A 27,971-nucleotide genomic window follows, 5' to 3' on the forward strand; every position below is an offset into this window, starting at 1 on the left:
TTTTGTTAGTTTTCCAGGCATCAGGAACAGAGCCAGTAGTTGGAGACAGTTATTCCTATGGATACCTGGATGTGAGTTGAGCAGAGAGCTAAAGTACCTACACCTCACCAGGCTGATGGAGAGCACAGCTCCTGCTGTGTGTGTGCTGCATCTCAGGACACCAAGCAGCCACCTGAGGGGGACAGCAAGGTGGCATTACTACAGTCCCTGAAGACTCCCTGTACACAGGTCTTTCTGCAGCTCAGGGAGGGAAAAAGACTGGCATATAGGCAGCAGAAGGCCTGCACAAGTCATGGACACTTTTTACATTGCCTGTGTTACCTTTTCCTTGCTGAGCTTTTATCTTGATTTTTGTGCAATAAAATCATGTTAATAAAACTGTGAATGAATAGAAAGGCCCTAAGTCAATCTTTGCATTTAGAAAAGACTGGTTAGAACAGCTTAGGAATTGATTCCGATTTATTAAAGCACCTGTTCACCCAGGGAACATTTTAGCAACAATCAATATGTAATTAAATCTTTATTGATGTTTTACAATTGTTTTGTTTCCCAGCAATTACAGTGATAGAATCAGCTTCCCATGATTGTTTCTCTTTTCCAGCTTTACTACTGATCTTGTGTGAGCATACTGGCAACTCAACATCTCCCAAGCTATTATTAATAAATTGGGATCACAAACACAGTGAAACAGCTCTAATCCTGACCCACTGTGCTAAGCACAGGCCAACAAAAGCCAGCCTCTGAGCTGAATAACCTGATAACAATAACAACAGGGAGCTTTGGGATGATATAAGCACAAATGTTTCAGTGAAATCATCAGATAACTCTGAACTAAAATATGTTTGAAGGGCTGAATTTCATTAGGCTTTTCTAGTCAGAATTTAGGTCCCTCAAAGTCGGGATTGCTTTTCATTTGCTGCTTGTCCAACTTCAGGAATCGGAGGTGTTGCTGGTGCAGCCATGTAAATCATTCCTGCTCTCTGCTCAGGTAGCCACGAATTCCCATTTGGCCTTTCTGAAATAATACCTCAAACACAGGGGAATGGGTCATATTTTCGCTAAAACCTCATCACGTGAGTCTGGTCAGAGCAGTGCATTCCTGCAGAGCCCCTTAGCCGTGCCAGCGCCAAGGGACTGCGGGGTGAAAGCCCCGAAACTGGAGTCCCAAAGGGGACAGCAAACGCATCCTCCCCCTCCCATCCCTCGCCCCCGTTGCAGCCTTTACGGCGGCTGCGAGGGAGAACAAAGGGGGAAAGGGGGTAAATCTCGCCACACTGTGCCTGTTCCTCGCCTGTCCCGCGGGAGCCCTGCCCGGAGAGGTGAGCGATGCCCGGGGTGCGGCCGCCGGGCTGCGCGCAGGCTGTGCCCTGTCCCCAGCAGATGGAGGTGTAAGCACGGCTTTCCCTGCCTCCCCTCCTCCTCCCCACACACACATGCCTCTCGTGGAAACCAGCGCCCGAACCGGCTCAAACAAACAAACAAACAAACAAAACAAAAAAACCCAAACCAAAACAAACACACAAAAACACACACACACATGCCTCTCGTGGAAACCAGCGACCCAAAAACAACAAACAAAGGAAAACGAACAAAACCCAAACCAAACCAACAACAAAAAAACCCACAAAAACCACCCAAACAAACAAAAAACCCCCACCCCCAGCCAATAACAAACAAACAAACAAAAACACCCCCCCCCGCACCACAACCCTCCCTGCAAAAAAAAACCCCAAAACCAAGGAAGGCTGATCATCAGTATCGACTAGAACAAGTGACTGAATCAAGTGGGGCCTTTGGCCAGCAGAAGGGACGTTCAATTCCCTGTCCTTTGGTGCCTGTAGCTGGCCCATATCCCTCAAAAACTGAGAGAAGAACCCCAACCTTGAAGCTCGGTTAAGAGACCTGTCTCCAACTGAGACACTGGGTGAGAAATTGGGATATCACTGAAAACACAAGCACTTAAAGGGGCAGGGATTGAAACCTCCTTCTCTTTGTGCTCACCAGAGATGTCCAGCTACCTCGAGCCCAGGTCCCAGGTCTGTGGTCTGGACTCCTTAAAACCTTTTAACTCACCACTCTGACTGCTCTGGTTCCTGTTAATTTGAGCAGTGCAAGCAAGGTATAACCCCACAGACAGTAAATTCATCCACTCGATTGGAAAAGCTCCTTTCCTGAACACAATGCCTTTTGGTACACATTTTAATGATTTGCTATAAGTGTGGAGAATCAGTGGTCAAGGCAGACCCGAGCTTCTCAAACCATTTCATCCTGTTCTCTCTGTATCTCTCTATCACTGTCCTCACATTTGGGGCCTCACTCAGCAAGTGGTAGGTGCAGTCATGGAGGTTGGAGGCAACTTCTGAGGGAGTGTACAGACATCTGAGCAGTTACTGTGAAACTAGGAGCAGAAACAGGTCTGCTCTCAAGGGCAGGATATACTATATTCACTATAAACAAATCATCTACTCCAATTCTGATTCCCCCATGGTCTGACATTGATGTCAAGCCCTGAACTTGCTGATCTTCCTCAACAGACAAGGAAGAAGGAAATCAGGCACACAGCTTTCAACTTTCACATGCTTACAGCCAGCTTGGCTCTGCCATTCACTGCTCCTTGGGGAGACCCTATTGAAGTTATGCAAATAAAGCTGCTAAACCAACCCCCATGGCATTCTGACCCATGACCTAAAGCCTCATTAATATCTGGGACTCCTTCCAGACCCACCCTGCTAGCATCAGACAGTCTGCAATCTACCAGCTTATCCTAGTGAAGTTAGCAAGGCTTCAGGACAGCCCAAGCTTTGTAGAATTGCTCAGACTTGTGAAACAACTACAGAGGGTTTAAAAGAACCTTTAATTTCTCATCAAAGCATCATACTTCAGAAAGAATTAAAATAAAAAGGAAATTACAATGAACAAAAGGAGAATGAAAAATTAACATTCCCCCTTGTGTTTGAAAAACTGTTGGGGAAGTCAGTAGCATTTAATGTATAATGAGCATCCACAACCTTCAGAAAGCTTTGGAAATCTTGACTATTAATTTGATCTTCTTTTTCTCCCCACTTGGATCAATGAAAATATTTTCTACATGTACTTTTTCAAGACCCTTGTTCACTGTTAATTTTCTCTGTATCCTTTTCAACATCTTCCTCCTAAAGTTTGTCAGTCACTGCCACAGAGATTCATCAAGGCTGTCTTGTAATCGCCACTGGTGTCATCCTGACAGGAGAAAAAATTAAAAAATAGGTGAGCATGGAAGTTCCTCTATATGCTCCAAGTGCTGACTTTGTCAGTCTGTGGAATATGCCCACACAGGAAAAGGATTTTGGAAAGAGCAAGCCAGACTTTAGCAGAGTTACTGCCAACTGACACACCATCAAAAGTGAATGGAGAAATGAGGCTTGTAGCTGCCACCTGAAATAACATTTATCAAGTCTAATTCTTTCCTTTGGAATGCAGGTGAGCAATTGGTCAGGGTTCTGTCCTGCAGGGCAGCACAAAGTCAGCACAAATGAGAGTAATCAGGCCAGCTGTGTTCAGATTTTATATCCCTGGATATTTGTGTACCATCTCTTCCCTTTTTTTTAAAAAGCCAAAACCAGGGTCATTTTTATCTAGAAGCACCACACAAAATATTCATCAGATAAAAAAATTTGCTCCCTTTGAATGTTTTGTGCTGACAGGTGTAAAGCAGTTCCACTTCTGAGAAGGAATGAATATGCTGTACAGATTCTTGAAGACTGATCATTAATCAACATGACAGACTCTGACAGTGTCAATTACAAGAAAGGGCCTTCATTACAGAACCATTACTTCCCATGGGGACTACTAAAGATAGGGCTTCTGTGCCATTTGCACAGGGGGAGAGGAATGTCCCAGAGTCCTTAGGACAAACAGTAAAACCAGCATTTCAGCCCTGAGCGGGGAGGCACATTCACTCAATTCACCGAGACTCAAATGCTACAATAAGCTTTGACAAGGTTCAGTTTCTAAACCTGTCTCATCACAGTATATACCAGGCTTTCACCTGGGGTAAAGTCAGCTAAAAAATTCCAAACAACAGCAACAACAAGAAAAAAAAAAGAAAACAAACAGAAAAACCCTCAGCACTGTTTTGACTTATATGGCACTGGCTTGAGGCAGTTAAGGATAGCAGAGAGAGAAAAGAAAATGGCACAGAAGTGTGGGATAGGTGTAACAATTTACATTCATCTAGAAGATCATGCAGTATATGGATACAGAGTCTGGTCCATGAAAAACCTGGTGCAGTCTCTTCTTGGGTTTGCTTTGTCCAAGTCACTTGTAGAGCATACAGTCTGACAACCTGACTCACCTTTGAAGCATATATGTCTCTCGAGGGGATGATAGTTAATAGGCCTAATGAAGGAGAGCCATGATCACAGCCAAAATGACATCGTTACTGCAAACAACCCACCCATGGAAAAATCCCACAGTGCTAGACAGGTTAGGAGTACATGTAATGGCTAAGAATCATCATATCAAGATTCTGCTTACCAAAATCATACTGGAGAGAGACTTTCCTGCAATACGCTTGAATTCAGGCTTTATAAGATTCAGGTCAACTTCACTTCGAGAAACAATCACCCTTATAAGAGTTCCATCATCTGTGCCAGCCCCCTGGAATAACAGATATATCAGTCTGTGATGTTAGTGGGTGTTCAAGGGATAAGCTGTGCAAACTGGTTCAGGACAGGAGGAGTAAGCTTTCAAACATCATTTGTCCTGCAGAACATCTGCATCCCTTTCTGGAGGGCCAACCCTTACACCCGTCCCAGAGGCCACCATCAACACCACATACCCACCATGGAAGTGTGCTACAAGTTCTGTTTATGCCAAATGCAAAAGCAAACATGCTACAGAGTCAGAAATCGGCACTGAATACACATTGTGTAGCATCATCAATGCAATGTTTGGCTTCAACCAATATTGTTTAATCACTCACAGGAAAATTAAGATCACATCTATAACAAAACAAGTCAGTTATCTCAGCTCTCCAAAACGTTGGGAGAGCTGACATCTTTTACATATAAATTAAGCGTTACAGGGGCACAATCTGCAAATGCCTTATGTGTCCCCATTTAGAACTCTCATTTTATACTGCCCTTGAGAGAATTGCTTCCTAAAGAGAAAATATTGTGTTCCAGTCGATTAACATGGAATGCAAAGCTTCACCATAATCAACCCCCTAGAAAAGCTTCTTCCAGAGGTTTTGTCTGTGTTCCAGAAAGTGGGATTGGGCTTCTTGCAGACTCTTAAACCAGAAAAACCAGACTCCCTTGGTATCTCAAGCTTAAAGGGTACTTTTCTACTGAAAGTTTTTGAAAGAATTCTGCTACTTTTTGCAAGAATTGCACAAAACTTGCTGCATTTCACCAAAACTTTGGCTCCTCTAGTTTGAGCTGGTGGAAGCCAGGTTACAAGTTAAGTCCAATATGAAAACAAGTGTGTTACAATGAAGAGTCTTACCTTTAAAGCATGGTACAGTCTCTCTGCAAAGTAGCAACGGATGTTCCTGGTGCATTTCACTAGACATACAAAAAGGATCAGTAAGAATCAATGGTAATTCCAGTCCAGGGCAGCAGGTGATTCAACATCCTTTCCATTAATTCAGTGTGCTCCAGAAATCTGAGTTTATCTTACCCAAGGGGCACACTTTACTGTCTACCAGATACCTTTATAAAGTAGATTCACCTCATAACAGTCAACTACTGCAGGAGAAAAGGCAGCAGATTCAGACAAAGCAAAGGGAAACATCATCACTCTTACCAATAGCCAGCATGGCATCCTCAAGTGAACCACGAGTTTCACTCTTGATAGAGTCTTCTATGCTCTTACCAGCCAGTTTCTGGTATTCTTCAAACACTGTTTGAAACATGAACAACTTCAATTTTTTACCAAGCAATCTCTGAGGCATTTTGTGCCCAATATTTGCAGGCACTGCCTGTGTGGTTATATGAACATACAGATCCTGCTAAAGCAATGGTCACATTTGCACCAGCAGGAGGCTTTAGTCAACATCAGAAATAATGTACAAAAATGGATGGCAATATTCACAAAACCCAAACCATCCCTGATTCTTAATTTATTGCCTTCATTTGAAAATGTAATTTCAGTCATCTCAAGTTCATTTGGAAATCTGACCCTTCACCGCTGTCTTTAAACACGGAAATGAAGCAGAATACAGAAAGTGAGGCACACCTTTGGTCTTGTGGTTGGTGATGTCATTAGCTTCAGGAGCCAAAATAAAATCAACTTAAATCTAGGACTATGCTGCTCATGGCCCATGGACTTTAAAATGATGACCACACATTTTGGGAAAACTTACTATTTCAACCACAATTTTAAAAAAAAACTGAGAAAAGATGAGCAAAACACAGGTGCGTATTCCAAGATATTTGAGTTCCCACATTAACAAAAGCTCAGGAACAGAGTCACTTTTCCCCTTACACACTTTGTATACTTCAGGATTCAGAAACATAGATATCTGTTTTTATTCCTAGCTTTCAGACTAACAGAGAAGGAAAACTATATAATGCAATGGACATCTTAATAAACTTTGCTCAGCATCCAAGACCATCAACACTCAAGACACTTTGAGGAAAGGGAATACAGAATAGACAGATGGATACAAACTTCTCAACTCAGGCCCACTCTATTAAAAAAAAAAAAAAAAGGCTGCAACAATTACACTCAGGTTTTAAAGACAATCAGCTCCAGACTGCCATAGCACACAGGAAATTGCCTGGTGCCATGGCAGGTTTCAAAGATTGGTTGCATTATGATAACAACTAGACGAATTTTGGTTTTTAAAGGCAGATACAGACAAAGACTCTAGAGGCCCCTTTTTTGTGTGTGTTTATTTTTTAAGTGACCTTGGGAGATTGAATTTGAAACACAAGGGGGAGCTGGCTTCCAGGGCATAGAAACAGCCTCAGAAGACCTCAGCTTGAAAAAGTTCAGGCATGCTTAATTTATCACCAACTACATTTATCAGTTTAGGTCCAGCTGATTTACATAGTACTTGATATGCTTAGATTAAGTCAACATAACAAAATCTGTTATGCCTCAAAAGTCTTGAGATGACAAGGTCAGGTCTCTGCTGCATGGACAGTGAGGAGCTGAGGTCTCTCTTAGCTGGAGAAGGGTTAGTGTCTTCCCTCCCAGCAGCCCTTGATGCCTTTTTTAGTGATTTTTTTTTTCCCCCCAAAGGAACCACACTCAAGGGGTCATTTGTTTGTCCACCATATGCTCCTTGGTTAGAAAGGGACTCACTCACTCACTTCTTGGGTTTATAAAAACAACTATACCATCCTGTTATCAGCACTGTATAAAGGATTCCTAGATAAGCCACTTGGTTTTCAGCAGAACTAAGTCTTCATAATCTTTCATAAAGCTGCTGGCAGCTTTTGGTTACTGAGTGACTAAGGATTAGAAAATAGACTCAGGTACTTGTTTCTGACCACCCATCTCTTCCACCTATAGCTCTGTCTCTTCTTTTTGTCTAGAGTGATTTCTCATTCCAGAGCTTGGGAGTGTGGGCTTTGCTCCATACCTTTCAGTAAGTGTGTGGCACTCCTTTTGCACAAGATGGTGATGAACTGTATCTCATCAGTGCCCCGTATCTTCTCTCCAGCAGCATAGAGAGTCTGTAATTTAACACACAATTAATTATTAGTGAAATGTTCTGTGTGTGCAGCTGGTAAAGGAATAGAGTTTGTCTGAAGGCATCACTAGGGTAAAGAGGTTTGAAGTAACCTAAAACACTGTGTGAACTAGAGTCTTCTAGAACGGTTGATTATGAAAACCTTTGACTGCCTTCTAGACAAATTGGAGCAGCTGCCATCTCCATCCTTTCCATTCCTCCAGCAGCAGCTGGAGCAGCCAACAATACTCTGGAGGTTTCTTCTCTTTTCTTTCCTCTTCCACTCCACCACACCCATGCACTTCACGTGTCAAAAGCAGCTGAGCACAAAGCCCAGGTCTCATCACTCTGCTTTGGAATGGCAAAGCTCAGCAGTGCAGGCAAAATTGAAGAACCCCAAGTTGCTTACTTGAAGATCACCCCACCCCACACTATTGTGAGTCCAACCCTCTGATAACGACGACTGTTGCCCACTGAAGCACTCTGAATTTCAGGAAGGTGGGGATGCAGATGTATCTGAACAATATCTGCAGGCATATCTGCTCACAGGCATTTGAGAGTACCTCTGCATCCTGGAGAGCCAGGGCTGTGTCCACATAGAGAGTGGCATTGTCTCTTTCACCCTATGAGAAGAAGAAGAAAGGTAACCATTTTGTTTCAAAGATTCTTCCATCAATATGGATCACAGCATCTGTTTTGGCCAAAATCTATTATCCTTCTCAGCTATCTATTACTGCAGAATGCTCAAGCAGTAATGCTTCAGGCAGCACAAGTGCTAACTCCTTCACTGAAAGGCACTGAAATCAGTCATGAAGTGGAGTAAAAAAGTTCCTCAGTTATTCTGCTGCTAGGCAGAAAAATTGAGAAAATGTGATAGAGTAAATGCATCCAAATACACTCAACATCAAAGGCACAGACCCTAGAAAAGTGGTGAATCATAGTGGAGGGCCACAGTTTTCTAAGACCCTTGTAGAGTGCAGTGGCTTTACACATACAGAAAAGTGAGGTGTCTCCCTGCAGCAGAGCTGGCTCTAAGATTCCATCTCTTATTGCTGCTAAAGGATGGAGAGTTCCCTGCTTCAGTACATGGAAGCTGAAACAGATTCACTCCCAGTGACATGGTTGTCTCCGCAGTTTATCTGGTGATCATGACTGTACTGGCTTTTCTATTGCATGTCTTCTCAGAAAAGGAGGAGAAAAATGTGATGATCTTTATACCCTCATTTCTCTTTTCTAGCATTACCTGAAGAAGGCAGACCAGAATCTGTTCTAAGTAGCCACTTGTTTCCGATTTTATATCTTCTTCCAGATCAGAACCGTATTCTACCGAAAGGAAAGAGAAGGACACGGGAAGGATTTATTATTTGGGTGGTATAGTCAAGATATGACCAGTAACCAAAGGACACTGGTCAAAAAGGTAATTAGGGAACAAAATAGGGCTGAGACCACACCCTCAGTGATACCCAGGCTGGCACCTGCATCCAGCTGAGTCACTAGCTCCCTTCCAAGGAATAAACCCAGAGCTAATGTTAGAGGTATAGCTGAAGGGACCAAAGAGACCAAATATTTACAAATACATATTTAATAAATCCCATCTATTTAATGGGGAGAAGCAGTCAGGTGCACAGCTCTAGTTTTGCTTGTGTTCTGACAACAGCCCTTGTGGCCAAACTGAGCCAAATCTGTGGTTTGTTGACCCTCTGCTGTAGCTGGATGAAGACCTAGAAAGGGATTTTCAAATTATCTCAGCATAGCCATGTTCTATTTGCCAGGCTGAAACCAAAGTTAGGTTCCACCTTCTGGCTTCTAAAAAAGCCATTTTCCTGCTGACAGTGCTAGCTGGTAACACCATTAGTGCTGTGCAATCAGGCTCACTGCTCTGACCACAGAAATCTGAGCCCCAGGCACCTACCTTCTTTGTAAGCCTTGATTATCTCTTTGATCTGCGCTTTAGTCCGAGATGCCAAGATCTCTATGATAACACCTTCACTGGTTCCCACACCCTTTAATAGAAAACACAGTGGAGAAATAAAGGTGGAGAAAAGGATCTAGTCATGGAGTGTGATTTATTGCTAGAAAAGTATGGTCAAGGGAGGCGTTGGATAGCAGCAGTGTCAGGCTGTGTGCTGAGCTGTAAGAAACTGTCATGATGAAAGCTGGAGACAGAAAGCACATTTGGTTTGAACACGGTTTCTTTTACTGAGGTGCCTAATTTGTAAAGGACGATTTTATGTAACCCCACACTTCTGCAACGCATTTCTTGAGTCAGATCTTTGACAATAGACAGCATTAGAAGGATGTGGGGAGACCAATGCTTGGCTAGACAGTCATCTTTGGACCATTTTAATAGACCACTCTGCATCTGAAACATATAAAGATACAGTACCAATAGGTAGGATCCCAGCTAACCCCAGCCTGGCCCTTGCACCACCACTCCTTAATTTCTTAAAGGTTTCGTGGCTCAGGTGGGGTGTCAGGGCAGCAGCTTTGTGTGTGAATTTAGAATCACAGAATATTCTGAGTTGGAAGGGACCCACAAGGATCTTCAAGTCCAACTCTTCAGTGAATGGCTCCTGCAGGGACTGAACCCGCAACCTTGGCATTATTAGCACCAGGAGCCTGGGAAGGCAACAGCAAAACTATAAGACACACATGTACAGAAATTCTTCTATAGCCATAACCACAATATGCATTAATAATACAATTAACTATTTCTCAAAGGCTACTGCTAATAACAAACTTAACAACATAACAGTCCACTTATTACCAATTACATTAATAAGCACAATTACAGGAATTTAGCACTGCATTTGGGCTATTACGTAAATATCAGCATGCAATTTGCTTACCTTCATGGCATCATACAGCTCCTTGGCATCATACTTGAATGGGGGGTACATGAGAGCTACAATGAGCCTCTCAAAGTTGCCACTCAGTTCAGACTTCAGACTTTCAATCAGATCCTGTTAAATATGCATCACATAGTTACATAAACAGCTTCACAGGATCTTTTTACTGCCCATGCCGTTTCCATCCCCATGGCCTAAGTAATGAAGCTGAATGACAGTATTGTGTTGATAGTTCATTAAAAAAGGTCCTGGAACTGAAATGGAACCTAACTCCCCAATGGGATTTGTCTAGGTGCTTCCGCATTCCCTGTTTTCTCAATACTTAAGATTTTCCCAGGTAGTAAATCATCCTGCAGCAAATCTTTCTCCATCCTGCTCTAGATAGTGAGCAGACTAGGCAGCTGAAGGCCTTGAATTGAACACAGGTAGCTTCAGGGAAAGCAGATTCCCAAAGCCTGCACATAAACTTGCACCTGGGACGTTTGCAGAATCAGGCATGAAGTTTGCTTGAAGATACACTTCAAGCTTTCCTTTCACTACAGTACAGGTTTTTCGAGGGTATGACTGTCTTTGTTTTAGTGGGATGCAAGCATTCTATTTATACATTGTTCCATATTTGCCACTCCCATATTTGCTTCCTTTTCTGAGACCCTTGCATGGCAGTTCTGTTTCCAGCAAGGGTCATTGGGGGCTCCAGAGTAGGGCTGGTAGCACAGCTGGCTTGTGGAAAAGTTTTCCTATTAAAAGTAAGATTTTTATCAAAGAAACAAAGAGAGCCACAGGAAAACATGGTTGTCAATAACCACAGATTGTTTTCATTTTCAGAATTTCCAAACAACTGTAATTAAATAAGTCTTTAAATTGAACTTTCTGTGACACTTAAAAAGGTCTGAAACCAAACCAATATTTTACTCAAAATATCACTTAAAAAAATATCAATTTTTGGTACAGCTTCAAAACCAATAAAAAGCTACACTCTAAATTGAAACTGATTTTTTAAAAGTGTTTCTTGTCAAAATGCATTTTACAAGAAAATTTAAATCTTTGGGAGAAAACCAAGTTTTTCTGATCAAAAATTAATTTCCCACATTCATCCCAGGCCTTATAAATAGATATTAATCTAGTTATTTGCAGAAGACCTGCGTATTGTTTGCATCATGCTTGCAGCATGAACTGTACACCCATTTACTACATCCCAGCTGCAGTAAAACAGTGATTGAATATGGCTTTGCTTTGGTAGAACCTTTCCAAACTGTGCTTTGAAGGATTTGGCAATCTCTTGACGCTGTATGTTGCTCCTCTTGGTTAGGACATCAATTATAGCTTGTTCATCAGTCCCTGTGGAGAGCAACAATAAGTCATAAACAAAGGTCACAGAATAAGCTGAGACTAGTCCAAAATCCCAGTTTGAATATTCAGATAACTTTGCCTAGTTCATTGCCTTCATGTAGAAATTTAAGTACATACTAAGGAAACTTTAATTTTTCACATGAAAAAAAGTTGTATCTCTGGATGCAAATTTCCTAAGGAATGGCTTTCAACTTAGCAAGTATAAGCAAAACTAGAATTTACATATGTGGTTGGAGTCAACTCACCAAGCCCTTTCATGGCCTTGTACAGAGTCTGGGCATCAGGTGCAGCATCAAAGCGTAAAGCACCTGCCACAGACTTGCCCTCTTCTTCACTCTGAAAGAAGAAAAATACAGGACTTTTCACTGCTGTATTTCATCAGCTGAAGAAAAAGCATTTGAAAAGTACAATAATGCCATTTGTTGCCTACACATGGGGAAGTCCCAGAAAACAGGAGAGACTGTTTCAAAGTTTCCCAGCAGAGCAAAAGGAGAACACAAGTTTCTCTCCAAAGAGAACACAAGTTTCCTGTCTCCACCTGTCTGTACCAGCCTTTGGCTCCCGGCAGAAACATGAAGTGCAAAGCATGGCTGATGCTGCTGCAAGAGTCAGCAGGCAGTGCAGGCAGTCTGGTAGTTCTTTGCTGTACCAAGGGCCAACTACACAAGAATCCCCCTGACAGACCCCTAAGGTGCCAATAGTGCCAGAGTCCCAGGGCAGAAAGGCACACTGAGAATTATTTCAGTCACCACAAGGTAAGCAAGGCAATCAACCAAAACCAGGTATAAAAGCTATGATTTAACATAGCTTTTAGTCAAGGGACTGGCTTGGATATATTGTCACATCTCTAACAAGCTGGTCCTATCAACAGGAGAGTATGTGGGTGGATAGGCATGAAGAGTCATCATCACTTTATTCCAATAATAGACAGTTTTCTCTTTCTTAGCGGCAAAGATATTTAAGTTGGAAACAACTATATTCTCATAAATTTACTTTCAGAGATTGTGTTAATATTGAATTAATGGTATCAGTATGACCTGCTGGATTTTTCAATGGGGGTGGCTTCACGGCCAGAAAAAAATCAGAACTCACAGACCAGAATGTCCTACCTGACTTGCATAATATGGACCACCAAGTGCCACCCACCAGCCTCCTGCTGTGATGCAAATACCCTCTGCTCTTATTTCCTGTGAGAGAGTACCAGTAGATACAGCTGGCACATGTTTGCTTGCTGGCCCCTTTGCCAGCCAAGCTCCAGGAGCAGTGACAAGGGACCAAGAGGCAATGATGAGTATTGAGAGAGGCAGTATGTTCATCAGTCAGCACAACTTGGAGAAGTTTGCTTTACAGCCAGCACAGACTCCTGCAATACCACACCTTGTCCCAGCAGAAAGAGCAGCTGTGAAGCAGATGGTGTCAACAGGAAACTTCTTAACAGATGAAGCTTTGAATTCAAATAATCACTGAACAGCAAGTTTAAGGCTGTGGTGAAGCGTCACTGCAGAAAAAGCAGTGACAGACTAGGTAGTATTGCCATCTCCAATGGTTTGTCATTGGCCTAGAGGTGTCTGGTTGAGCTGGCAGGTGCACCTTTTGTAGCCCTCTGCTAAGACAGCCAGCACCATCACAGCTTTCTGGGAAAGCAGGTTGCAGTCATCTATGTGATTTTGCTCTGAAAAAGATGGTCAGTCCTCTCTCTCTAGCTGCATGCAAGGAACATGTGAAAAAAACCCCAACATTCTGGAGGCATGCCTGGTGACTCAGTCAAAGAGGGAGTGTAAAGCTGAGCTTTCATTTGGAGGCAGTGGAAATTAAACAATGATCTCTTTTGGTACTAATTCCAATAAACAGTTACGTCCCTTCCTGGGTCAAGTAGCACACTCATGACTCACTCATACACCTCATTCTCCATGTACATAATTGTTGCAGCACAGGTACAACCACATCAACTTTTCAGAGAAACCCTGTTCAGTTTCGTCTTGTTTCCCAGTTGAATTGATCCTACTACTACCTAACCAAAACTATTCAAGGCATTTGTGTCACTCTTAATGTAAATATGAATAACTGGCATGAAAGCAGTAGAATCAGTGTACCTGACAACTGATGCTCTGAAAAGTTTTACCTATAAATGAAAGGAAGGATTAAAAGCTTTACTACCAAAATATCTTCAAATCTAAACAACAGTTTATTGAAAAGCTGGAATTTGGGGACAGGTAGGATTACATTTTGGGTTTTTCTCAGTAGCAAGTTTCTCAGAAAGTTTCACACTTTTTCATTCTTTTTTTTTGCCTTTGAACTGTATTTTTTATGATGGATTTAGAAAACCAAAACAATTTTTCCCCATCCTTCCTTGGGCCTCTCATTTTCTTTTCATGCCTCCACCCCCTACAACACCAACTAGGCAAGAGATCACTGGAATTTTCAGGGTTTTTTCTCTTTCTTTTCTCATTCTAAGTTTAGAAATTATTTCCAACTTGGAGTACTGGGGAACAGATCAGCAGAAAGGGAAAAATTAAAGTGAGAGCTACTCCAAGCTTTGGAAATGCATCTATTTGATTATACTAAACTTCCAGAAGGAAAGAGCAAAGCAGAGAGAACTCAGCAGAAAGGAAGATTACAACTTTAATCTTTTTTTGGGGGGGGGAAATATTTTGAGATTATGAAAGTTTGCTATCTGAATCCTACTGAAGGAAAGTAGGAATTAGTTTGGCAATCCCTGTTCCACAGGGTATTTTGGGTTTAGTCTGGGTTTTTTTCTTCTGGTCCTTGCCCCTCAGTTGCAAAATTGTAACTGAGAACCTGAAAAATCGGTCACATCCATGCAGGGAGTAGTTTCTCCCTCCCTGATGGCTGCATTGCATTGGAGGCAATATAATACACTAAAACAGCTCTGCTGTGATTCCCAGGTACTTTTGCTGGCATGTGGCAGGGAGGCCCCTCACCCCCTGCTCTGCCACCAGCGGCACTACCCCAGCTGGGAGAGGAGCAGCAGCACCGGAGCCTCAGTGCAGGTTTACCCTTTGCACAGGCTGCTTAAACATGAAGTTGTCTTCACAACAACAAGTGAGGGAACTCTGGGACAAATCTTTCAACAAACGAGCCAAAAGCATTCCAGAGAAAGCCTGTGCACTACTGGCAGAGGTGCTGGACAGGGGTTGGAACAGTAAAAGAAGACTTCTCTACCAGTACTCCTCCACTGCATGTCTCCAGCAGGTCTCTTCTAGGCTTTGGTTTATAGTTATCTGGAGATGAAATCTGGGATTAAAACCCAGCCTCCCACAGAGGCTAATGAGAGAGCTGCCATGGACGGCAGCAGAACTGGGCACATCACCAGAGCTACCTGCTGCCTGGCCGGAGCTCGACCCTGGAGGCTGCCTCAGCACACCCCATGAGCATCTACAATCCTGCCAAATCCTCTCAAAGCCACAAGAGTTTACAAGAGAACATACAGAGCATTTCTGGCTCCTAGCAAACAGACAGGATATTCAAGGACACATTGTTGTTGCAATACTAAAGACCTACCAAAGAAAGACATTACGGTTTTCTCTGTGACCACAGCCTGCCAGCACAGCAGGGGACCAAAATGGGGACAGACCAGTGCCCTGAACTCACACTTGGCCACAAGAGAAGGGAGCAGACAAGGAGCCCGCAGCTTGCAGACCTCAACTGTGTAACTTTGCTGTTCCATGGTACCATCTCCCCATGCACACAGGCACACAAACACCCCCCTGCACCACTCTCAACTGAAGGGCCAGGCAGAGTCTACTCCTCTTCTTATAGCCAGCAATCATGTTTACACCTTCATTCATCAGTTTTTGAAATGCTGAATGCTACTGTGCAGCCAGAAGTACAGTAAACAGGTCTTGCTGATTTTTAAAGGAAACTTTTCATTCCCACACAATGCCTGATACAACTTATAAGTTACTTTATTATAGTGCCAAAAAAACTCAGGGTGTCAATATATCCTCTACTTACCCAGGCCTTCCACCACGCCATTGCAGCCTCAGTAGTGATACCTGGGTCTGTTGATGAAGAAAACCACACATATCATACCTCATGGTTAGGGAATCTGAGATTTGAAGGGAGGCATAGGGAGAAGAGGAAGAAGCAGAAGTTCTTTTCAATAAACTTACCGCAAGAAAAATGGAATAACTGTACTCCTCTGGAGGCTTGTTCCCTCTGGAAGCCACAGAATGTAACTGACCTCTCTGTGTTCGGCACACGCAGGTATAAAGCATCCTTATCTACAAATTCCACAGGGCAACACCCTCAGACATGGCTCAACCTGTTTTTCACATATGAGCTCACAGGGAGAGATCAAGTTGCTTAATAAACGAGGCTTCCCTTGTGAAGAGCCCTACGTTCAACCTTGTTGACTCATTGTAATGTTTCCACTGCTTCTCCCAACATACGCCCTTCCCTGCTAACATTTTGGCCTCTGGCACAGACACAACATGCAAATTACAACTAGGTAATTTCTCAGTTTAAAACTCCACTGAGACTAGGTGAATTCTGCTACAATAGAATGAGCCATTCATTATTACCAACTCTTGCTGTCTCTACCAATCTGGAACACTGTAAAATGGAACTCTAGAAACTTAAACTCTCCTCTACCTCCCTTTCTTCAAAAACTTAACCCTCCTCCAAACAACCACAAAAAATCCAAACCAAACAAACAACACACCCAGTCACACTCCACACCATCCATGTCCTACACTTTAAGAGTGAAACTCAGTAAAACATCAGATTGTACAGAGACTTAGGAGGTTCCCCCATCCTATACCTAGACTTTCACAATATCAGTCACAAACCATCTCTAGGGTAGCATAGGACCAGCATATCTAAGGCTAAAAGCTTTCAGTAGTGCCTCAGCAAAGTGGTCATAGAGCTTGCACCTTCTGCTGTGACATGTTAGGGCTTAGGAACTGAGTGTGAAAATTTTCTTTTTTTAAAAAGAAAAAAACCCCAAACCCCCAAACAGCTGAATAGCTCTAAGCACTTTAATTTGGAGAAATGTTTCTGTGAAATCATCTGAAATATCTTATGGTTGTAGCAATATTTTCCTGTCTAGACTTTAGTCAGAATCCACCCATGCCAGCATTTATTTATTTACTTTCAATGGGAAGCTACCCTGATGGAAACATTCCCAGTAACTATATCTTAACCCTTGCTATGTAGGAGCTTTGTACCCTCCCACATTTACAGACACACATGGGATGCTGGGTAAACACCAAGCTATGGGCCTCTCTTATTTCCTTTGCCCACGCAGCTATTTCACTTAACTCAGAAAGGTCTCTGATGGCCTGGGAAGTTGCGCTGGCTGTTCCCAAGAGAATGAGCTATGCCAGCAGCTGCTGCCTCCAACACATCCATCATATGGTGAGGGCAAGTTGTGAAGGAGACATTTCCCTTGGTATAACAAGCATGCTGCTGGGTCTGCGCTGGCTTTGTTTCTAGCCATGTTTGAGAGGCAGGTTGATCAACAGTACACAGCAAGGAGAGCTCATGAGCGGTCCTTCAGTCCTCCTCCTCCCGGGAGTAAGGTGCCTTCACAAGTAGGGTGCATTTACTTTTGCTGGATCCCAATATTTGCTGCCCTTTTCCCTGGGTTGGGATTTAATTTGGTCAGCTTGCCATGGAGGTAAGCTTTCTTGAGGACTCCAAGGATAAAGAAGCCCTTCTAAACAGAAAGTCACAGAGTTACAGCAAACAGCCATAGGTCACAGAGGAGAGCAAAGACCAAACCAGACAGAAAATAAGAAAAAGTCCAAGTGGCCATTTTTGCCATCATGAACTACAAAGGATATGAAGCGACACACCAGGAGATTTTAATGCATAGAAACACTGGCCAGGTTTTAAGAAATCTATATAGATGGGCTAGGAAAGGTCTAGAGAGTCTGAAACCTGCTGCAAGGCTCAGAGCAGGGCTGCACAGTCTGAATAAAGACCAGAGCAGTCAGCGCTCGCAGGCCAGTGGAGCAGGAGGCAGACACTAGAGTTCAATACCCCTTTTGCTTCCACAAATTCAACTGATATACTGTTGAACTGAGCAGCTGTAAACATGAACAGATTTGTCTTCATTGCACTTCTTGTCCCTCCCTTAACACTCATGCTGTGCACGTGAGTGAGTCTATCTGTGGTTCATGGATTTTACTATGGCATACCAGAGAGACACAAACAGCTTTTACAGCACCAGTAAGCAATGCAAGGGACAACCTCCCATACAGCTCAGTGATTACTCTCAGGAAAATGCAGAACTTTGGAAAAGGGGCAGAAGATGATGCATGGGCTCTCCCAAGCCCAACTGTCTTAATGTTGCCACTGCCACCCCAGAGGTCATACTTGCATTATAGGTATTACTCCATTTTGAAAAGCAAACTCCAAATGCTCTGACATGACTGTCTATAGAAACTTTGCTCAACATAATATTAAGGTGGTTAGAATTTGTCTCAGTGACTGTGTTTACTTGTTCTGTAGTACCTCACAAAACACAGCCATCTCTCAGCTATCTGCAAGAGGATCAATCACGCCCTGGGCACAGACACCAGTAGCATGTCTTTCTCAAGCCTCCTCTAGGCTTTCATAGAGTCCTTGCTCCTATTGATATGCCCAGCACAGCAAGAGTGGGTAGCAACCTCCAGCAAAAGAACACCTTGCACCATAATCAGGTTTGGCTTGTGCATTTTTAAGCCATTTAGTCCAAATCAGTTTTCATCTAGATAAAATGCAGCAGGTACCAGTATACTTAGTTTTTTTTTACTTCACCCTTGGGACTTCCTAAGCTTGAATCAGTAATATTGGAGTTGTCTCTGATACATCCTCAGTCAGAGCAAGGGATGTCATAATAGAAACCACAAGCGGAATTTTGCTCAACCTTTTTCAAATTGCAAAAATATTTAAGGCATAACAAAAAGGTGCCAATAGCCTTAGAATGGTACATGACTGACATTACTTCAAGAAGCTTTTGCTACCCATTAAATTCTGGCTGTTCTCTTCTAGGTTGAATGACAGCAGTCTAAAGGATGCTCTAATTTAGACACAGGATGACTAAAGTCTTCTAGGGTACAGAGGCAGCCCCTTTTTCTCTCTATGGAATTGTGAAGTCTGGCCCTGTACTGGCAAAGTTTCAGGCCATGAGCTGACTGCTTTGAACATGAAAGCTTATGGAAACCAGGTTCTCAACTGCACAGCAATTTCCTTTCACTTCTAATAGAACCTTTTCGAGCCTATCAAACCCAGCACAGTCCATTGGCAATTTCATCCCAAAGTATGCATTTGTTTGTTTTTTCAGACAGGAACTTGGAAATCAAGTAGAATAATTGAGGAAAAACCAGACCAAACACAAAGATACATTGTTGTGCAAAGCAATAATATAATAATCATATAACATAACTACTTAAATTTTAAGAAAGAAGAACATACCCCTTAGACCAAACAGGTCTTCTGCTACAAGGCTACAAAATTGATACCTTTCTCCAATCCAGTCTGTAAGTGGTACCATGTAGAACTCAAGCTCTGACAAGAATCCAGTTCAGCAAACTGCAGAATTATTTTTTTTTATGCATAACAGAAATCACCAAACTCACATAGCACTATGCTTTCCAGGTCTGAACATTATCCCTTCCTTACAAGTCTTTTAGGTCTACACCCACTACTAACAGCACTTGGCCCTACCTTCCAGCATCTTACAGCAGTCTCTTGCCCCAGAAGCTTGCAGACAGACACTCTGACTGTGCAAACTACACTAGTTTCATCCTGCAGATTTTAAGCCACAATATAAACAAGCCCAGAGACCACGCACTATCTTCTGCTGCTCTTTTTTTTGTTTGTTTATTTTCTTCTTCCTTTTCTTCCTGCTTAAATGGATATAGGCAGCTGAATACCCTCATAATTCTTAAGAGCAAATGCCTTTCCATATACTAATCAGTTCACCATCACCTGAAATCAGATCACTAAATGGGAGAGCTGTGTAAATTTGCCAGCAAACCAATCCAAACAAAGTTATTGTCTGTTTATAAATGAGGTGTGAGCTGGGTGGGGAAAAGGGTCAGATGGTGAAGGCAGCAGTTTTGAGCAAGAAGAGTATCTATAATGCAAAAATAAAGTTGCTAAAGCCTAAAAAAACCTGTACTCACCTACCTGGCAGCTCACTACTCACCCTGCCCTTTCCTCTTGTGCTTTTGAACCATGTTTCACAGTGAAAATGACCCCAAAAGAGGTTTATTTCCATTTGAAAATCAGTAACACAGCTTAATTTTCCCATTTTCCTTTCCTCACTACAGCAAGCAGCTATGAGCCAAGTATCATAAGAGAAAATTCACATCTGTATGTTGTGGAGGATGTTCAATCACAGAAGAAGCAATAGAGTAAAAACTCAGGGCTTGATTCCCCTCAGCATCTCGGTAGCTCAGGAGGTTGAGCCCTGGTAACAGTGGGTACAGCCAGTGTTGTGGGGACTCCACCCAGAGGTTTGCAAAGGTTAGTGAAGGGTGCATTGACTTTGCTTTTAGGATCACCTTTGCTGCCCAGAGTCTGTCTGCTGTGGGTGGGAGAGTGAGGGCGAGGCACTAACACGGACACAGCAGAGCACATCCCTTTGGCTTGCACTGCCTCTGCACTGCTCCTGACTCCGGCTGAGCATTTTTCTGCTCATTCCTTTCTTGGGTTTGTACTGGTGCCAAAGAATTCCTCCCAGTTGCCCTAACAACCGTTCCCCACACAAAGCAGGCAATTGCTGTACTTGTTTAACCCCAAAGGCCAATTAAGGAAAGCACCTTCTGAGTCAAAATTGTCAAAGGCGGCTCACTTGGGTCTGATGGGACATGACAGATGCCAGGAGTTCTCATGCCAGCAGAAGGTGATAGGCAGCATTTGGAAAGTCTTTGGATACTTGCCTGTGAAATATTTTGTGTATGTACCTACCTCCCTCTGTGGGGATTGGGTTTTTGTGCACTCCTTGATGGAGTAAGTACAGATGTATATACACAATTAAACATAGTTCTTCTGCTTGAAATTACCTGTGATGGAGACAGACTCACACAGAGCAACCTAAGAACTAAAAAAGAGAAAAATTTTCTCACATCCCTGAATGTGTATGAGTCCAGCTGCCTGTAGCAAGGCAGCACCATACCCTTTACTGCTTGCATTAACTGGCATGGCCAGCCTGTCTTCGTAAGATACCAAGCTGATTTTCTCCAGGTTTTACATGCTTGCTTGTAGGGAGAAGACATAAATTACTTTTACTTATGGTAGGAAAATAGCGGGTTTGTTACACTGCCTGCAAGGTGTACAGTGTAGTGTCCAGCCTTCTTGACCAGCTAAGGTATATACCAATATCATTATGACAGGGTCATAAGGCACAACTCACATACTACGTAGCTGAGAGAGAAGCCTTTGGTTAGGCACAGGAGACAATCACAACTCTTCAGAAATCCTACTATCCTGGTGAGGGCTGGGGTAGGCTGGACACAGCTGGGACCAGGGACCACCAACACCTGATGCCATCCTTTGTAGCCCTTAGTGGCTTGCTTCACTCTGCAGCAGGAATTGAACCAGCAGCTCCTCTCACAGGCTCACCCTGATGCTGGTCTTGCAGTACTGCCCCAAAGTAGCAGCTGCATCTGGATGACTGTAGATCCACACAGAGTTCAAGGATTGCGGAGTAATCTGTACTGAAGGAGGAAGTTAAGGTTAAAAACCAAGAAGATATGGTGTCAGTTCTGATTTTCTGGTAAAATTAAAGGTAATACTTACTAGTGCTTCAGGGAACACCAGCTTTGGCATTGGCTCCTCGTCTGCTTGTATATCTCATTTTGATTGCATTTAGTGTTCTATTTCATGTTCTTCTCCACAACTGGTTTGCCTTGAGCTTTGAAGTGGCCATATTCCAGCCTAGAGCTGGCTACACTGAAGACAGTATCCTCGAGAACACTCTGTGAGATGCTACTAGTTCAACTAGTCTAGCAATGGTGGCTTATAATTGCTCAGTGGCACAGTCTGGGAGCACTGCATAGTAGTATTGTGTCTTGGTGCTAGTACCAAGGGCCTAAAGCACTTCAGATCATGGCCCTGTTGAGTCTGAAGAAGTAGGGAGCCAAAGAGTAATCACTGGTTTAAAGAGTGCACATATTATTAGGACATGATGTTTTATCATGACATGGTCATCAAAAGAAACAAGTGTACAATTGATACACTAGGAAGAACATTTCCATGAGGTGTAGATACTTCTCTGTGTTCCTCTGTCATCTGTAAAACCAGTGGAAAGTCCCCCAGTCATTTCTGTCTGAGCTGGGCCAGATGCATGGCCTTTTGGTTGATTTTGGTTCTCCTCCCTTTGCTGCAGAATTGCAGTGACACCACTGAAGTCAGTGTGGTCATGCCAGTTACACCAGCAACACTGCAACTGGTATCCAGATCTCTCTTGGTGGACATAGAAGAGGCATCTCAAAATCTTGGCAAAGTTAAAAAAAGGCAAAGAGACATGAAGTATTGCTTCTCTCTCTTGGGACTATAGCATTCAGTCTCTATTCAAGAACCTATGAGCTTCATCACATAAGCAGATTGGGAACATTTAACATAAGCATTCACTTGCACTGTTGGGCAGAAGCAAGGCTTTGATAACCTGTCCATTTAAGGTATGGACAGGTTGCTGAACCAGATCCGACAACAATGTGGACACATACATCCTCCCCTCACCCAGATGCCAGCTGCTAGGACCTGTTGAAAAATTCACAGCTACTGGGAATGTGTGAGGGGGAATTGTTTGGGTTTGCATTTTACTGTGTGCTTACACAATGGTTGTTCCTTCCTAAGATAAACCAACTTATTTCATAAATTGTTTTTGTAGTAACAAGAACAGAAAAGAGGGCAAATAATCTTATAACAGAGAAGACTTTATTTATTATAAAGGACCTAAAAATAGCAATACCACTGCTGAAACAGCCATCTCTCCTTAAACTGAGGGCTGTGGTCTAGCTGTGTTAGTTGAAAATCTTCCAAGTGTTGAAAGTTTTTCTTAGAGACCTCTTCCAGATGTTGGTGGGTGATCTAAAACCAGCCCTTCTGCGATACTGAGATGATTAGAGTCCACTGAGTCAAACCAGAGAGGAGGTGTTCAGGGTCATGGAGAGAGCAAGAAATCAAAATAACCTCTCCCAAGAGTCAGCCTCACAGGACCACAGCGTCTCAGTTGCAGAATGGCACCAAGTATTCATTCATGTCTCAATGGACTACCTTGTGTCCCAAACTGTGGGTTATTTCCAGTGCCAAATTTTGTCAAAAAGGTGATAAATGAGGGCAGAACATTTCAGACAAGGAATCATCATCAGCTCACTGTTAAGTGTAAGAAAAAACAGGATCGCTAGTCAGAGCTTGTTTGCCAGGAAAATTTTATTTGGCAGATTTCAGGTTTGACCTGTGTCTCTTTGATAGTGATACAGCAAGCAGGTCACAGCTCAGCGAGTGTGCCTGTATGAACTCCAGTGTGGAAAACAGCACAGGCTCATGCACACTGCTGCATCACCAGCTTGGCTCTGCATGGCAGCTGCAGGAGGCAGGGGTATGGCCAAGCATGGAGTAGCTCTGAGGAAGGTGAAGGAGAGAGCCTGGAAAGAGGCACAAATTAAGCTGGAGAGGGAGTGGTTTTGTCAGAGGCCTAGGAGTGCCAGAAGGAGGAAAGGTGACAGCTCCAAGGCACATCCCAGGCTTCCTTCATGGATCAGCCTGCAGTGTAAACACAGAGCACAGAGCAGTGGGATTGCCAGGTTACAGTTACTTAGCTGTGGTTCTGCTACTGAATGGTCCAGGAACACTGAATCCTTCCCGATCCAAGAATTGAATCTTAGCTGCAGCCTTTAGCCATCTGACCATTTTTAATTGCAGAGAGGTGGTTTGGTACAAGATGCGTAACAATAGATGCTGTTGGCTTCAGAGACAGTCATCGTCTCCAATGCTGGACATTAGTGGAAGCACCATATTGCTGCAAAAACTGTATGATGTCTGGGGGGTTGCTCTTGTTAGGTCTGATTATGGTCCTATGAGTTTCTGAGAATCTCAGCAGAGACTTGAGCAATTCCTATACAGGCAGTAAAAGTACCCCTTTGCTTCCCAAGTCAATGGTAACTGGGAAACAAATGAAAACTCTTATCCCAGAAGAGTTTTACAATTCCCATTTCCAATTCCCATTTCTATCAGAAGATGGTTCTCTCTCCGGAGTGTGTGCCTGTGTCTGTCTTGGTGAAGCATTTTGATCACATAGATATGCATCTGCATACACTCCCTTCTAAGATTACTGGCAGCACTGTGGACAAAAGCATCCTGGTCTACCAGGGTAAGTATGGATTTTCCCCCTGCTTAGTAACTGTGCAAGTTCCAGCCAAGCATGTGGACTTTGCAGTGGCTCAGAAAGTGAGACGGTCCAGAGAGGACAGATGAACAGAGGGCACCAGGACAGCACTTACACTTTGTGGGCAGTAGAAGAGGCTGTTGCTGGAAGTAGAACTGCCAGTTTATGCAAGATTTCCACAGCAAAACCAGCTTGAATCAGGTTTTTTTGTTGTTGTTTTAAAGCAATGCCTGTTTCCCAGTCTGTTCTGGCTGATTTCCCACTCTGCTCTGGCGAAGTCCAAGTGGGCTGCTCCACTGTAGGACACAGACTGCTGAGTCCTGCCCTACAGTGGTCCCCACCACCATGGCTGCTGCCTCCCTCCTTCGCCCCAGACCAGCACTGCCCTTAACAGAGCTCTGAGCGCTGCCAGGATGCCACCCCAAATGGCCCCTCTGGGGTGGGACCATATGCCATAACGTCCCAGCACCTGTGTGCAGTGGCTTCCCTTCCAGAAGTGACAGCCGTGCCAAACAGCATCTTCTGGCAGCATCCTTGTGGGTCTCACGGCATCCATGCTGCAAAAGGCTCTGTCAGCCCTCACTGGACAAACCCTACAATAACAATCCAAAAGGCTTCAGAGGTGACATCTGACCTCAGCCTGCTGTTTGAGCACCAACAGACTTGCAGAGAAAAGAGCTTTCTCACAGCTCATCCCCTGCATGCAGCTCTCCAGAAGCTGGTTAGGAAAGGGGCTGCTGGGGCCAGATGCTGGCAGAGAGACATCATGTACTTTGCTTGGCTGCAAACACATCGACAGGCTATTTTTATGCTTATTTCCTGCTCTTGAGTTGGGGCTGCTCCTGAACTACCAAAAATACCGGAATGCCAGACATGAGTCATGTGGATGGCCAGCAATAGGAGCCTCTCCAGTCTCTTCTCTCTGCCCCAGGCAGAGCTGCAAAGGTATCCAGAGAGAAAAGCTGGCAGCTGCTAAGTGTGAGACGAGCCACCACAGCTACAATTGCTGAAACTGCTTGGTCAGGAGTCCAGAGCTGTAGTGCTCAAATAGCCAGAGCTGGGATCTGTCCTTACAGCAAGGGAAACTGAGGCACAAAATGGAGGGCAGAGAAACAGCCATAGCCTGATTTTCCTGCACTAGCCTCACAGGAGGGAAGAAAAGGCTTGGTGCTGGCTGGGCCATCCCACAAATACAACTCTGCAGAGTTGGTGAATGCAGAGGTGCTCCATCAACCCCTCAGAGCCCCTCTTGGCACCAGCAGACTGCAATTCAGACCCACAGGAAGCAGACAGCTGCCACCTGTGCGTGACTCCGGAAAAGGAGAACAACATGATTCATGAGGAATGCAAAAAACATATCCTCCGGATAAACTTCCAGGAGACCATGGCAGAGACGCTGCCTGAGGCCACCTGGGAAGCATCCTGCCTGCTCTTCCCAGGACTGTGCTGGGTCCAGCTGGCCTGGGTTAGAGGCAGACCTGCTCCTTTGCTCCTGTGTATGGCTGGGAGGGAAATGAGCTATTTCATACTTTGCCTTGTGACTCACTTCAGCAATGCAAACCATTAGTATTGGCAAAAATAGACGGAGAGCTGGAGAACTCCAGAGCCTGTAGAGTTACAGTTTCTCCCCGCCCACTTTTTTCCCTAGAGAAGGATAAGTACTTCAAGGCATGCGTAGTCCCTGGCCACACCCACTAGTTTGGGCAGAGACAAACCCCAGCAGGATCTCTATGACTGTCCTGGTAGATGGGCTGTCACTCATGATGTCTCAGAGAGAGGCTGTATGCATTCCTGGAGCAGGAGTCTCCTGGTGAACTATGGTAAACCAAAGTCTACTGTCATCATGATGATGGCTTGCAAGGCTTATTAACTACCTTCTGAAGGCACCTGTCTGTGGAGGACATTTTGGCGTTTCCAGTTGGAACCAACAGCCTCACTGATGTGTTGGAATCCCCGTATCACTGAGGATCCCAACATATGTTACACATAAATCCATTAAAAAATAGGGGGAAAAAAGCCCCAAAGCTGAACCAGGACCAACCCCTACCTCTAGGCACATTCACTGCTAGCTAAGCTATTCCTGATGCATAAGAAAAGAGAGGCACAAAGCATCAACAGTTGTGTTTTTGAAGGGAATGAGCTACCACATATGCTTGCCATATTTTCTCCTTGGCTTTGGTTGGCCAAATATGACTTTGATGATGAAGGGGAATCTTGGGGCTCTTGCTTCTAGCTCAAAACATCTTGCTATGTACTGAAAAATGGAGACTAGAAAACATTAGAGGGCACTTAGTATTTTACCCTAACAATGCATGAGGCATGATCAGTAAAGAAAGACTTGCTGTATGTAGTAACCTGTAGCAAACACGTGTGTTTATTACATGTGGCTATGTCTTGACAGCTATGTTCCTGTGTTCTCTGGGAAAACTCATGCTCTAAATCCATATCCCTCTGCCATCAGAGGAAAGTGTATACATCCAATGTGAGGTGTTCTGGGTCATGGGACCTAGGACATTTCTGCAGGGTCCCTATTTCTATCACAAAGAAACAGACAGTCTGTGCCTCAGAATCAGCAAGATGCAGGACACCAGCATGGACAAAGGGCAACTCAGCTACTACATGGCAATGATAGGCTGGTGTGAGGAGAGCTCACTTCAGTGAGTGGACTCTGTGGCTGAGACACAGATGGGCTTATCTAAGGACCTTCAGCGAAGTATTTACTCATGCAATCCTGCATCTCTGGAAGCTTAAAAGAAAACATTTCTCAATCTATGTCTCAGGGAAAACCTTCCAGGAGAAAACTTCTTTCAGGGAACTTGTTCATCTCATTAATAGTCTCACAGTTTTCCTGTGCTGCAGTCAGAAATCAGAGTAATACCTGGCTAGGGGACTCCAGTGCAACCTCCCTTGCAGTGAAAAGGAGGGTCCTCAATGTGCAGGGAGAAGGGGAATTTGTTGCAGAAACAGATGAAACTTCAGATGAGTCCTATTCCAAAGGCTGATCTTCACAGAGTAAAGATCAGACAACTTCCAGCATGGGCAACATGCTTTGCCTGTGGTTTCTTAAGGAATGGGAGGATAGGGGGAAAGAGCATTTTTTCAGTTCCTGGCTCAGGTTGCTAAAGCCAATAAAATTCTCGTTGCTGACTTCCATGCAGCCAAATAGGGTACTTTGGCATATGTGAACATGTAAATATCACTCCTGAGACTGTAAAGTACATTTGATGAAAGATTCTAAATCAGCACTAGAAGCTATTTATAGACAAGTCCATAACCAAAGACCTGGATCTGCACATTCCAGTCTCTGGGAAAGTTCAAGTCAAATCTGAATTTTGTTGTCTCAGACATGCATAAACCTAACCAGCCACAGCTGCAGCCAGTGTTGGGTTTTTGTTAATGCAGAATAAAAATGCCCAGAGCCTTGGCTCCAGGACTGCTTTTGTTTATCTGATCTCTTCCAAGAGCCTGAGCCTGCTTTTTGAGTAAGAAGCAGAGGGAAGAACAAAAAAGAGCAAAGGCCACAAAACCATACTGGATGACTATTGTCTTGCCAGCTTGAGCAGAGTGAGAGCAAGCTGGGCTTTTTGTCAGAGCCCGACTTCATGAGGGAGGGCCAAGGATTTTGGTTCCCATTAATAGCACAGCCAGTTGGAGCTACCAAGAGGGAAGGGGATGCTTGGCTCAGCCACCACACAGGTCCCACCTGCTTTGCCACGATGAGTTCATGTGGCTACCAGACCCCCCAAAAATCCATGTTCACTGCTTT

General features: G+C 43.8%; 1 protein-coding gene across 1 annotated transcript; it reads right to left on the bottom strand.

Moving 5' to 3' along the window:
- Window positions 1-2,891: 2,891 nt before the first annotated feature.
- On the bottom strand, window positions 2,892-16,071 carry LOC113949452 (annexin A8-like). Its single transcript, XM_027648063.1, has 13 exons — window positions 15,996-16,071; window positions 15,838-15,884; window positions 12,108-12,198; window positions 11,756-11,850; window positions 10,513-10,626; window positions 9,576-9,666; window positions 8,907-8,986; window positions 8,227-8,286; window positions 7,574-7,667; window positions 5,788-5,883; window positions 5,488-5,546; window positions 4,516-4,638; window positions 2,892-3,219 (listed from the first exon to the last, which is right to left on the bottom strand). Exons 2-13 carry the CDS (start codon window positions 15,856-15,858, stop codon window positions 3,163-3,165), a joined length of 981 nt encoding a protein of 326 aa, XP_027503864.1. The 5' UTR covers window positions 15,859-15,884; window positions 15,996-16,071; the 3' UTR covers window positions 2,892-3,162.
- Between the last annotated feature and the right edge of the window lie 11,900 nt (window positions 16,072-27,971).

Source organism: Corapipo altera, unplaced genomic scaffold, assembly GCF_003945725.1.
Source record: "Corapipo altera isolate COAL_440 unplaced genomic scaffold, ASM394572v1 56, whole genome shotgun sequence".
NCBI lineage: Eukaryota > Metazoa > Chordata > Aves > Passeriformes > Pipridae > Corapipo > Corapipo altera.